This window comes from Chiloscyllium punctatum, chromosome 10 (assembly GCF_047496795.1).
Source record: "Chiloscyllium punctatum isolate Juve2018m chromosome 10, sChiPun1.3, whole genome shotgun sequence".
Lineage (NCBI taxonomy): Eukaryota > Metazoa > Chordata > Chondrichthyes > Orectolobiformes > Hemiscylliidae > Chiloscyllium > Chiloscyllium punctatum.
The window spans coordinates 44,854,035-44,868,130 of record NC_092748.1 but is presented as its reverse complement, the minus strand read 5'-3'; the positions used below and the strand labels follow the sequence as shown (position 1 = coordinate 44,868,130).

General features: G+C 38.7%; 1 protein-coding gene across 1 annotated transcript in view; it reads right to left on the bottom strand.

Annotated features, from left to right (window-relative positions):
* LOC140482090 (carboxypeptidase inhibitor SmCI-like) overlaps positions 1 to 14,096 on the bottom strand; it is a 46,818-nt gene that overhangs the window by 18,697 nt on the left and 14,025 nt on the right. The window contains exon 3 of the mRNA XM_072579039.1: positions 5,416 to 5,595. Coding sequence (XP_072435140.1) covers positions 5,416 to 5,595 — 180 coding nt within the window. The remainder of the gene's footprint in view (positions 1 to 5,415; positions 5,596 to 14,096) is intronic.

Genomic DNA, 14,096 nt, shown 5'->3' with positions numbered 1-14,096 from the left:
AGGCCAGCATTTATGGTACATCCTTAATTGCCCAGATGGCAGATAAGAGTCAACCATATTACGGTGGGTCTGGATTCACAGATGAGGCGAGTTTGGCAGTTTCCTTCCCTAAAAGGACATTAGTGAACCAGACTGATTTTTCCTGACAATCGCCAAGCCATTTGAATTGCCTATAATAGTTGGGAGTGCTCAATATTTTTATATGGTAGTTTTGTAATTGCTACCCATGACGCTAGGCAATAGTCAATTTCATTTGTGTCAGATATGCAGTTGTCCAGGTTCACTAGAATGTTGTGTTGATGGTGCTATAGTACCAATTGAAGGATGGATTTATAGCATCACGGTAATATCTTAAACCTGGCCAAAGTGCAGCTCTACAGAAAAGTAAAGAGACACAAGAATAGAACCTGATATCCTCTGAAACTAGAATGTTGACAACAACAATTATTCCCTTTATAAATGATGGAAACATGTTTGTAATCCAATGAGTTACAGCCATAAACATTTTCCAGGCTCATTAAAACAGGTGGCTTTCTAATGAAAGCTTAATTATTAAAACCACAGCATCTCTTTCTGGCTGTGCTTCAGACTTATATTGATTCAAATCTCAGGCAGGATGCTGTTGCCTACATGGATTCAGATTTTTTCACATCAGATTTATTACAATCAAGAAGGTATTTACAAATATTTCTATTCTTGAAATGTCATGCCTCTGTAGAAATCATTGACTAAGATGTACAATTGAATAAGTAGTAATTCCACATGAATAGCCGAAGGAATGTTATGGAAGGTACTTTGGGCGTTAACCAAGTTAATCTGCTGTCTTGCTAAACTGATAGAACAACTGAATGATAGGATGGAGAAGATCAATCGTGTAGTGTTATGATCCCAGCTAATGTTACTACTGGACAGGTCAGAACCCAGAATGAAATCTGGCTTGATAGGTCATATTTCATTTTATTTTAAGATATGTTAGACTCACTAAATCATAAGCATATCAGGTTGCAGATTTAGTTTCAACAAGAAAACATAAGTTTACTGCACAAAATAAATACAAAAATAATAAAAAAAAACAAATGTTAACTATAACAGTTTGAATGATTTCAAAATCCAGAGCAAAGTAAAATTCTATCCAATCATCAAATTCATCACTTTTACAGTTAATCAAATTCCCCTTCCCTGTCCAATCTGTAAATTTGATTTAATTACTTCTACTCAATTCCTGTTATGGGAGCTTTTCCTTGGAATACTTACACAACTGAGTAGTTAGACTTTCAACAATCAGCAGAGTTCTATACAAACAATCATGGCCTGAAAGTTTCACTAAATTCTCATTGAGGTAACATTCACCTTTTCTAGGACAATCTATATTCGTTTCTGACCCCAATCCTTGGAACTGAATACACAAACATTTTCGCTAAATTAAACAAAGCTTGCTCAGCGTAGATTCTAATGGCTTAATTTTTTTCTCTCTCCTTAAATAACCTCCATTATAAACAAACTTCCATTCATACTTACAGTAACATGCTCTTGCTGACACATATTGGTTTAAAAGCCATGGTTTTGAAAGACTGACCTAATTAATTTTTAAACTAGTGTGCTTCCAATTAAACCTGTTGGGCTATAACCTGGTGTTGTGTGATTTTCAACAGAGATTGAGCTGCATGAGTTGTAATACTGATCTTCAACTCAAACCTAACCATTGTTTGCCAAGTGAGTTCAGTTCAAACAAGTCTTCTTGTTTTTGAACTTATTCAGCAAATAGTTCTGCAGCCTTTCCGACTGTTATGATTGCCAAGTGCAATAGTCCTCAATCAGAGCCAAATGTAACTTTCGGTCAGATTTCCATGTTTCTCAGCCCAAATAAAACAAATAATGCGTAGGTATTTTCTTTTTCCCTCTGCTTTTCTACTTTGCAAATGTTCATTCCTCACACACAAAAAAAAACTCCTAACAAACTGAAGCTTGCTAAAAAAAACACTTTTTCCTTATGGATCTATGTTGAGGGTAATGGAAGAGGACTGGCTGCTCCTGATGCTAGCTGACTTTTGACACCCCTTTGCTGCTTTTCATCTACCTTCAAAAAGAACAAAAGTCTACAATTCTTTCTTTGCAAGACCTAGAATGCCAAAGCAAATCTCAAACTAAAAATGACAAAGCCAAACATTTTGGCACAAAAATGTTGCTGCTCCACAAGTTTTTAAAGGTCTAAATTTCTGAATGATAACTCTACCTTACATGTTGACAGGAAATCTAACGACTTGTTGAGAATATCTAGTCTATATGAATGTGCATCATAAATATGCACTCATTCAAATGTGTGTGAATGTAATTCTAACATTTCATTTTAGCTATTACGGCTCACAAATATCTCTCAACCAGAAGATCAAAGAGAGTCGTAATATATTATGACACTGTCATAAGAGAAAACAGAATAAATCTAAAGGTAGGCGTTAATTGCCTCAGGAGCTTCTTAGAATCCATCAGTAACATGCTACAAGGAGGAGACAATAAAACTATCACCAATAACATGTTCAGCAATGGTTGGCTTGGTTTCCAGCAGAGCCAACTAGTTCTAGGCCGCACCATAGCTCTCATGTAAACATTAGAGAAGCTGCCCTTCATTCCCTGAGTGACACCAAGCAGTAGCAAACATAAGTTTAATGGAATTAAAAAGGAAGAAGAGGTTCAGAAGCTGGAGTGATAACTAACTATCTTCTTTTGTTTAAGGTATCAGTTGCAACCCTGACAGAATTGCAAACGGTTCTCTGGAAGGTGTCCTCAATCTAACTGTGTTCAGTTGCTTCTGCAATAACTATTCATCGATCTTAAAATCAATTGGTCTGCTGATGATTCCTGCTAAACTCCTCTGATAATTTGCAGTCAGATCTGAATTGCAACAGCCCTGAGACTGATAAATGGCAGGTGTGAATCCCAGTGCATACATGCAAGATAATGACCATCTAACATAAGCCAGCCATTTAATAACGTAAACCCAGCCATTTAATTAGGCTCTTCAATGGCATCACCATCACCATCACAGAGTGCCCCAACATCTGCAATTTGAGATTGTCCCATTGAATTAAAGTTTAACTGGATCCATTCATATGATTCAATGGGCACAAGAGAGACTGAATATTCTGTAGTTTGTCGATCACATCAAAACCTCCAAGAACCTTTTCCCATCTGCAAAGCTCAATTTATCAAGTCCGATCACCGTCCTGGCTGCAAAAACACTAATGAAATTCAACACTTAGCAGAACAGGGCAGTTTGTTTCATTTGATTCCCCGACACTGGACTTCAGACCAACCCTTGTCATTATCTACCTATTGTGGCTACAGCATTTGCAAGATGGTCAGTAATACTCACTCACTCCCGTTCACCACAGAGAAGCAGCAACATCATGGCAGTGTCATAAGCTACAAGATACCTTCCAAAAAACCCAATGTGACCATTTCCTCTTTTATCACTTTCAATATCATGGATATCCCAAAAAGCCTATCACCACAAAGGTTTGCAGGACAAGGAAAAGGTCTCCCACTGCTCTTGAGGACATCTAAGAAATGGGCAAGAAATACAGTCAGGTTGAACAAAGGGAGAACAATCACAGAATGTCCATTCTGCCTGCTCAATACGAAGTGGTTAATAACTTCTCGTAATTTTCAACTCAACGCAAAGATTGATCATGTGGAGTATCTTTTGAAATTGGTGGAATATATCATTTATGTTCTTAACACAAAACTTAGTTGACTTGCAAGCCAAATATTTGTTTAGGCGATGTTTTGAGCCCCACCCAAAATTCAATGTTGTACGAGATAGAAGCATAATTGTTGGGTTGGTTTTGAGTCACAGTATTGTTTGCAAGTGGATGGTATCACCATGAAAACAGTCTACAAAATATTTAGTCATATTTTTACAAAATGGAAAGAACAGTTATGTAATCCCAATGTATATACCGTTGTTATGGCACTAATTGTGGCTGATCCTGTTTTCACTTGTAATGAGGTATATGTTTAACCTATCTATTTTACCCATCCTTTGCCTTGGGACATAAATGTTGAAGGCCATTAGGTAAGCTGAATCTCCTCACATGTGATGATATGGCCAACGTTAGTAGGGTTTCCAAGGAAAAAGGAAGATGTCCCAAACTCTTTAGGTGCAGCAAAGTAAGGTACCTCATTCATGCTGACCATAACGTTTTCTGAAACCTCCTTGCAGTGACTTCACTAAGTGCCAGGAGCTACTTCTTAGTTCCCCATTTATCTCAGCCAGTTTTTCTCACTTGGCATGGCACTCCCATTCGCCAAGCAGCTGTTTCTTCCCTCATTTCCACATGGATGGGAGGTAACATTATCCGGTTCCCATTTTACTGGGAGCAGGACAGTTGTTTTTTGCCACATTCCATGCTGCCTAATTCCAGTCTCATGTTTTAACGGTGGCTGCAAATTTAAGTTCTGGTGCAACAAATTTTGTTGTACCTGCAATTTTGAATTAGTGCGCGAGATCAGCACTTTTGATCAGCAATGTTGATCTGGTATAACAAGTTATGTTGCAATAAAAGCAAATTACTGCGGATGCTGAAATCTGAAACCAAAAAAGAAAATGCTGGAAAATCTCAGCAGGTCTGGCAGCATCTGTAAGGAGAGAAAAGAGCTCACGTTTCGAGTCTAACTGACCCTTTGTCAAAGCCACAAGGTCAGTTAGACCCTTGCTTTGACAAAGGGCCAGTTAGACTTGAAACGTCAGCTCTTTTCTCTCCTTACAGATGCTGCCAGACCTGCTAAGTTATGTTGCAAGCTATTTGCAGGGAAATGATACGGTTACAAAACATGAACAGCATTGAGAGTAAAGGATGTTACTAAGAAAGCTGATTTCCCAATTAACAGATTGCTTGAAGAGAATGCATCTTAGAAACTGGCACATTCCTAAATCACATTTTTATATATATTTGAATGAACAATTATGTGTCGGAGCATCAGTCCTTATCCAATACTGTCAGGGAGCATTTTTTCCTGAATGGGAGTAACCAGCTATGAAAAATAATTGTAATTGCTCCCAAGGTATAGTTTGGTTGTATTCATTACCTTCAGTTATATTTATAACAGATTATTCAATCATTTATCTGGCACTGATGTTTATGAATTTGCCACCATCTTTTAACATTATTACAGCCATTATTCAATGGATTGTAAATCACTTTGAAACGTTGAAGTAATTTATAATGTTAGATAGAAGTTCTTTCTACCCTAAAGCCCAAATCAGAATATTACAAATATAACACAGTTCCGGAATACATCTTTGATGGAGTACCTTGTATCAGCCAAAGCTTTAATATTTTTGAATATCTTCGACTGTCACCAGCTGTTAAGAGAAACAGCTTGAAGCAAAAAATGATTCAGGATGAGCTCACTTACGTTTTGGCCTGCGGCATGCATTTAGGCAATCTTTTTCAGTTCTGAATTTATTCTTGTTTCCAAGGCAGCCCCCATAGATAAATTGTTCACATTTTTTAGTCGTCTTATTATAGAAATACCGATGAAACAGCCCTCGACATGGTCCACTATCAGCTTCCAACTGACAAGGATTTCTTCGATCTGTTAAATGTATATATTTTTATATCATTAGTATCATAGAACAAAACCTTTCTTCTACTATATTCAATTTCACAGAAATAACCAACAGTCTGGACAAATAATTTAGTTGAGGCTATGTACTATTTATTTCAGATGTGAAAGCAATTAAACCTTTCGCCAACTTCACTGCTTCAGACAGAATTACAGATGCTATGAACACTATCATCTACAAGCTCCTCCCCAAGTTGCACACTATTGCAAATCGAAAATAAATCCTGCTTTTTCACCCCCACTATCTCAGTCAAAATTCCAGAAGGCCTGTCTTAACTGCATTGTGGTCATGTCGACAACACATTGACTGTTGTGTTTCAAAAAGGCAGATTACCACCATCTTCTCAAGAGCAATTAGGGAAGGGTAATAAACACTTACCATGCAGCAATGCATGGATCACAGAGACAAATAAAGAAACACAAATGCAGGCACATCACCACTCAGTTTCACATTACTTATTGCAGATGGGTATATGTTTCTCAACAAAATTGAACAAAATATTTAAATAACATTTTTTTAAAAACGCTTTTAATTGGAGAAAAAAAAGATAATCCTATTTTACTGCTAATATATTTCCTGTGCACATTTTAAATGCTTCTGAATTAAAACATAATTTGAGACCACAGCAGTGACTTAGATTAATAGAACATCTTAGGAAGAAAGAGTTTGGGTGGGTGGGGGAGGGGGGGAGGGGCAACATCCTTCCTATAGCAGGGAGACCAGAATTGCATGTAGTATTCAAAAAATATAGTCTAACCAATGTCCTGCACAGTCACACATGACCTCCCAAGTCCTATACTCAATGCACTAACCAATAAAGGCAAGCACACCAAACACCTTCTTCACTATCCTGTCTACCTCTGACTCCACTTTCATGGAACTATGAACCTGCACTCCAAGGTCTCTTTGTTCAGCAACACTCCCCAGTACTCTACCATTAAATGTATAAGTCCTGCCCTGATTTGTCTTTTTAAAATGCAACATCTCACATTTACCTAAATTAAACTCCATCTGCCAATCCTCAGCCCATTAGCTCATCTGATCAAGGTACTGCTGTACACTGAGGCAACCTTCTTCACTATCTACTACAGCTCCAATTTTGGTATCATCTGTAACTCAGTTTCATCTATAATCTGACCTCCAGTCTGAAAAGTAACCCTCCACCATCACCCTCTGTCTTCTACCTTTGAGCCAGTTCTGTACCAACCTCGCAAGTTCTTCCTGTATTTGATTAGATTTAACCTTGCTAACCAGTCTACCACTCCCTAATCACTCTTTGCCTTTCCAAATAAATCCTATCCCTCAGGATTCCCTCCAACAACTTGCCCACCAGTGATATCAGGTTCATTGGTCGATAGTTCCCTGGCTTTTCATTACCACCTTTCTTAAATAGTGGCACTACGTTAGCCAACTAGAGAAAGTGAGGACTGCAGATGCTGGAAATCAAAGTCAAGAGTATGTTGCTGGAAAAGCACAGCAGGTCAGGCAGCATCCGAGGAGCAGGAGCCCAACAGGTCGATTCTTCTGCTCCTCGGATGCTGCCTGACCTGCTGTGTTTTTCCAGCAACATACTCTCGACTACATTAGCCAACCTCCAGTCTTCCGGCACTTCACCTGTGGCTACTGATGGACTCATTCATGCTGCCACAATCTTTATTACTCCCTGGGATTCAAACGTGCATTCATGTCTACATTGTGACACTTTATCAAGTGCCTCTTGGAGGCGCATATACATATCAACTACGTTACCCTTACCAAATGTTTGCTATCTCATCAGAAAGGACAGCCAAGTTTGTTCAACCCTAACTGAATCTGTCAGCTATCCTCAATTAATCTGCACTTGTCCATGTGTCTCGCAATTATCCTTCCACTGTAAAACACTCACAAATGGACTCCCATACCACTAAATGAAGACCTTAAGTGTACAATTCGTGCCAACTTAGAAAATTCATCTCAACATCATTGATATTAAACATGCAGAGAGCAGCCAATTGCCTTGTGGGAAAATCAAACCCTGACAGGTTTTCTAGCATACACCCCAGAGAGAGTTGTGTTCCTTCACAGACAAGCCCTCGGCACCTCTGAAGAAGCCCAGCATCATTAAGTAGAGAATCTGTTGTGAGCAGCCTCCTACCCCTCAGCAGCCCCTCTCCTGTGAATCCTGCCTTCACTTACCTATGCACCAAGTCCCTTGTTCATCCTGAATTTCTGGTGGGTATGTTTCCAGCAGTTACCACCAATCCCTCAAGTTGCATTGCCTACAACAGTTAACTATCAGCCTCTGTTTGGCCAGAAACACCCGGAGCTGGGATTTCCACACCCTGGAGTCCTTGATCCTGGAAAAGGTCAACCACCGACCATGTAAACCCTCCCCAAAGGAAGTAATGCGGGGTTTGTGCTATTTCTCCAGTTGCCAGGTGAGATCCATGACTTTTACATTAAATAATACCTATCATTCCAAAAGGCTACCTCATGCTGAGATCAAACTGGCTGTCTTGTAGCTGTTGTGTTTATGGCTAAATCAGTTGTCTGAAATATCCAATCAAATCTTCAGCCTTTGAACTTGGAGAAAGTGAGGGCTGCAGATGTTGGAGATCAGAGTTGAGAGTGTGGTGCTGGAAATGCACAGCAGGTCAGGCAGCATCCAAAGAGCAGGAGAATCAACATTTCGGGCATCTTTTGGACTTGGCCAAGTGGAGTTGAGGGACATAATGGAGTAACAGCCAGAGTGTGAGAGTAATGGTTTTATTGGGCCTATGGAAATTAGAATGGAAATGAAGGTGTGTTTGAGCAAATAAATAGTTACAGGATTGTCACAAGGATGAACAGAGGGTCAAAGGCTGGTCAGTTGAAATTTTGAAAGATTAAACTCCTGTTGTACATTCAGAATCCATAAGGTTATCTTGGAATGCAGAGATAAGCCCTGGCTTCTTTACTGCAAAACATCTTCTGAAATGTCTTTCTTCTGATTCTTCAAATACCACCTTCAATAATAAATGCAAAGAGCTCATGGGCTTTTTTGTCAGTAAGACTGAGACCATCTGATCCACTACCACTAGAGTGTTCCTTTTTTCCATTGGTTCAAGGATGAGAGATGACTTAATTGAAGTGTATAAGATCTGAACAGTCATGAGAAGGTTGACTTACAAAGGATATTGCCTCTTGTGGGTGAATCCAGAACAAGGGGCACTGTTTGAAAATTATAGTGTTACCCTTTTGGGACAGAGATGAGGATTTCTTATTGTCTCAGACAGTTGTGCAACTTTGGAACTGTCTGTCCACAAGACAGTGAAGGCAAGGGCATTGAAGATCTTGAAAGCAGAAGTCACGTCCAAAGAATCAAAGGTTATTGGGGGTAGATGGGAATTTGGAATTGGAAACACAACGAGATCAGCCTTGATCTTCTTGTATGGTAGAGTAAGCTCAAGAAGTTGAATGGTCTACCTCTTCCGCTATTTTGTATGTTCTTACATATGCTTTTCTCTGATCGACCCTGCATTCACAACTTGCTCTAATTTTGCTCCTATCTGCCTCATTTCCTCTCCCTCCTTACCTTGACCATGAGACCCACCTTGCTTAGTGCTATTCCTGCTAAACTGCTGTCTACCCAATTCTCCTCCTGCTCCCTACATGAGTTAATGCCATTATTTATTCAGTCTTTTCAGGTATGGTCCTATGCCACTTCAAAATCAGTCATCAACTTCTCCTGAAAGTAACTTTTGACCCCACCATCCTTCAAAACTGCTGTTCTATCTCCAACCTTTCTTCCTTCTCCAGAGTAATTGAATGTGTTATTGTTTTCCATGTTTGAATCCTTCCAATCAGCCGTTTGCTCCTCACAATATTAAAACTGTACTTATTAAAGTGGCAAATCTGTGACAGGGTGACTATGACAAAGGTAAACAATCCCTTCTCAAACTTTGTCAATTTTCCACGTACACCTCTCCATAGTTCTTCAACTGGTTGAAAGTATGTTGGTACTATCCTCATCTCTCTCACTGTAATCAATGTCTCACTTCTTTTCTTGCTCTGATATCATTTTCTCTAGTGGCCTTCAAGGTTTTCTCCTCGACACCATAACACAAGCCCCCACCTATTTCTAATGAACCCATTGCCTCTCAGCAACATTACCTAGAAACAAAATGTTAATTCTAACATGTAAACAAAGGGTACCTGGCTTTATGCTACTGCCCCCTTTCCTGACTCCTTTTCTCCTGTTAAAATATCAGATTACTTATCTGACATCCAGCAATTGATGAAGAAAAGTCTCTTTCAAATAACCATTGGAAATACCAAACTACAGGGGATCCCTAATTAATGAATATCTGACTTGTGAATATTCATATTGTCCTGCATTGTGTACAAATTGACATGTGAATGGATTCCAGAATGGAACCCTTACGGAATCCAGGGACATTTTTCAGTCCCTGTCAGATCATCCAATCCAATCACAGCTACGAAATCTATCCCTCGCCTTATCAACAGAGTATGCACCAGACTATTTGTGACATTCATGCCAGGATCAGTTTCTAAACACAGACATCCATTCCACCATTAGGATGGTCCATCTCAACCATGGTAACATCATCTGACTCTGCTTCTGCTTCAGCCAAATTATTCATATCTGCTCTTGCTACCTCTTAACATTATTATTCTGACGTTCCTCTGGTCACAATCTACCTTCAATAAACTTAAGGTCATCTAAAATTCTACTGCCTGTGTTCAAACTCACACAAAGTACTGCTCACCCATCACCCCTACACTCACTGATCCAAATTGGCTGCTGGTTAAATAATGCCTTGATTTTGAAAATCACATCCTTGTTTTCATGTGTCTCCATTGGCTTGGCCCCGTCTTATTTCATAAATCTCCTCTGGACCCATAAACATTCCAAATATAATTTGCACTCACCTAACTCAGGTCAATTCAGAATCCATAATTTTAATTGTTACTCCATTAGTGGCTGGCCCCAAGCTCTGGAATTCCCTTACTAACTATGTCTGTCCTCTCTCTTTTCCTCGCTCCTTTTGGCCTTGGACACTCTGCCCTGGCTTCTGACTCCCGGCCTCTGAAGTGGGGTCAGTGGCCTGAAGCGGGAACACCAGTGACTTGTGGCCCAGTGCGGAAAATGGCAGGAGCAGCCTAGTGATCAGACCACATGGAGGCCCCTGCGCACGTCTGCTGTGGACTGCCCTTGGAAAGAGACTGTGATTTTTTTTTATTTTCCTTCTTTTTTTTTACTGTGTACAGCTGTAATGTCACTTTTTTTTCTTCATTTCTCTATTCTGTAACTAAGGATTGTAACTAGGTACTCTGTACCTAAGTTGGTGCAATGTGTTGGTGACATTGTTACACTGCGACGATAAAGCTAATTCAATTCAAAAGCTTTTAAACAACCTTCCTAGTATTACCTTTTATGGCTTAGTATCAGATTGTGCATTCTAAGTCTTTTGTGAAGTGCCTTAGGACACTTTAAGACATTAAAAGATATATAGATATATATTAATGCTATACAAACAATTATAATTATTGTGAAGGGTTAAAAAGAGCATGCTTTCAATTACTTTATTGACAAATCTCCCACAGGGGTAACTTAGATTAAAAGCTGAAGATTGCTGTTTCCAGAATTACAAACATGATCTCTCATGTTCTGTTGTACTTTTTAATGCTGTGCAAGAATCCGGAATCTGTATCGGGAATTGGGGGTATTCATAATAGTTGTAATCACTAAATCATTAGAGACTGAGGCAGACCAGCAAATCAATGCCTTTCCCAGTTAGCATGAGGAAATTGGGAAAGATAACTTAACTCATGTCTGAGGAGCAGGCTATATCACTTTTGACTCAGCTTGTCTTTTGCAACAAATCTGATCTACATCAAATCCATAGGCATCAATGTGAAACATTAATTTTAAAAACAACCAATTAGATGAATGGCAGGTTGCTGGAGTAATGATGAATACTGACATGATAGCAAGGATTAGGAATCAATTTGTATTTGATTTACACTCCAGGTGAATGATTTTAGCTTATTCATGCTTCAATTACTGTCTGTCTTTCCAAAGAAATAAATGTCAGCAAAATGATGTCGTTCAACTAAGAAGAAATAACTCAAAAAAATATTTTGTAACCATGTTTTTAAAATTGTGAATTTAACAACAATCTATGAAAACTGATTTTTTTTTAAAAGCTTGTGCTGTTATGTCTGAGATTTATCCAAAAAAATTATACTTCAGACAATTTGGAATTAAATTGGGTCGGTGTGGACATGTTGGGCCGAAGGGCCTGTTTCCACACTGTAAGTAATCTAATCTAATCAAATTTTAATCTAAATAGTAAGAAAAATGAAAAAGGACTGTAACTTAACTGACAATTGTGTAAATTCAGATTAATATAGAATACATTGAATAGCCAGTCTACATTTTATATTCAAAATTGCTGGAACAGAACATGACCCACACCATTCTTGGTCAAAGACAGTGAACCACAGCTTACACCAATGACAAAAACAATGAACTGCCTGGGAGCACTGACTAAGCCAATAAATTGCTTTCATTTTACCCCCTTCACTTGGTACAACTGTATTTCAGTTTAATAAGGGTCCTGCAGCTGCAACATTAAAACTGGAATTATTTTTTTTCTCCATCACATCTCCTGAACCATGTTTCGTTTTAATTGTGCAGCTATTCCACAATTGTTAGGAAGTATACTGTTTAACTTCCAGGAAGTTCTAGTGGTTGTCCCGCATAACCCTTTGTAATGCAGCATAAATTCATCAGAGATGCCACTTATGCCATGTAAGTGGGCTTTCTGCCAATCTTTTGAAGAAGAGTCATGCTGGACCCAAAATGTTAATTCTGTTTCTCTATCCACAGATGTGGGGAGACCTACTGAATTTCTTCAGCCTTCTGTGTTTGTTTCGATGATTAACAGAAATCAGAGTTTGTTTGCATAAGCACAGTTGAAATTTCACATGGAAAATTATACATACATGTTCAAAATTTAGGATTGAAACAGAGTGGATCTTAGACTGCCTTCACTATTATTTAGCAATGTAGCTAGTGGCACATATAATGTGGAACTTAGTGGTTATTTAAGTTTTATCACATATCTACATCAGTAACACAAGCTGAATTTATGCCTTCAATCATGAACACCCTTACGAATTGTACAAATGATCTTAAGATCGCAATGAAGCAGAGATGGCCAGCTGTTAACTCAGTCAACTGACCTCAATGATCTGGGGTCAACTCATTTCAATAATTAGCACAGGTTGTCAATGTAGCTTTGTGTTTTATATAAGCTCTTAATCTAATGTATAAGGTACGAGTCTGAATAGCAATTCAAATTTAAACCACTTAAAAGTCAACGAAGGCTTATTTGATAGCCCCAGAAGTAGCTGTGAGAATCATGTGTGATTATGCACTGAATGTTAATGTTACCATAGGCAATATGCCTACTTCATATTGTCTATGTGTTTTAAATAAGATTAGTGCCCTGCCAACAGGAGTCCTGTTAGTGCTATCAGATGCTTCGGTAGTGAGAAATATCGTGAGTAGCAAGCACCAGTCTGAATCAGCCTGTGCACCTTAAAGTGAGTTTGTACCTCTTTCAGGAGAAGAGAATGAACTCTGGAATCAAAGTTTGTGGAGATTCAGGAGATGAAGGTATCTGGAAAACAGCAAAGAATGGCACAAAGACAAGAGCACAGCCTCTGAGATTTTAAAAAGTTGCACTAGAAGCTTGATGAAGAAGGTGAAAAGTCAGAAAGCCATCGAGTATCTACATGGACCAAGGGAACCCTCCAAATACATAAACAAAAATCATTGAGGACAGATACCGACAGAACATACGTTCCAAGGAGCTGATGTAGTGACACAAGAAATATGATGCTCATATACCAGGCAAGGACAATGGATTTGTCTTCTAATATCCTATCAATTGTACCATTTGTCTCAAATACTACTAAAGTACCAAATTTCACAGCTTACACACACTGTCACCTACTGACTGAGAACCAAATGGTTGCATGGGTACTAATGGCCCACCATTATAGCATGCAGCTTGACTCATTTCCTCACTTTCTCCTAGTTTATTTCATGTATGCACATATGTGCACACTATAAATACCATTTTGGTCCCCAAATTGCAACTGTAGCAGCTAAACAACAGACATTACCCAATCCAACAGCATGTTGAATGTTTGCATATGGGACAGATCAGTCTTTATAGTGATTCAAATGAAATTTAAGCATTTCTTAGTAGTGTACTTGAACAGAAAGGAAAGTCAGTGTGGAAGTGTTAAACAGAATCTGTGGCATATAGCAGAACGCATTACTTAAACCTATTAGATGGTTGACAAAGTTGTTATGTTGCTGCAAGACATTTCAGCAATGTTTTTATGTGTACCGTGCTGCTTGGGGTTACTTTATAATTTGCATATTGCACAGTTGTCATTGAGAATGCTCACT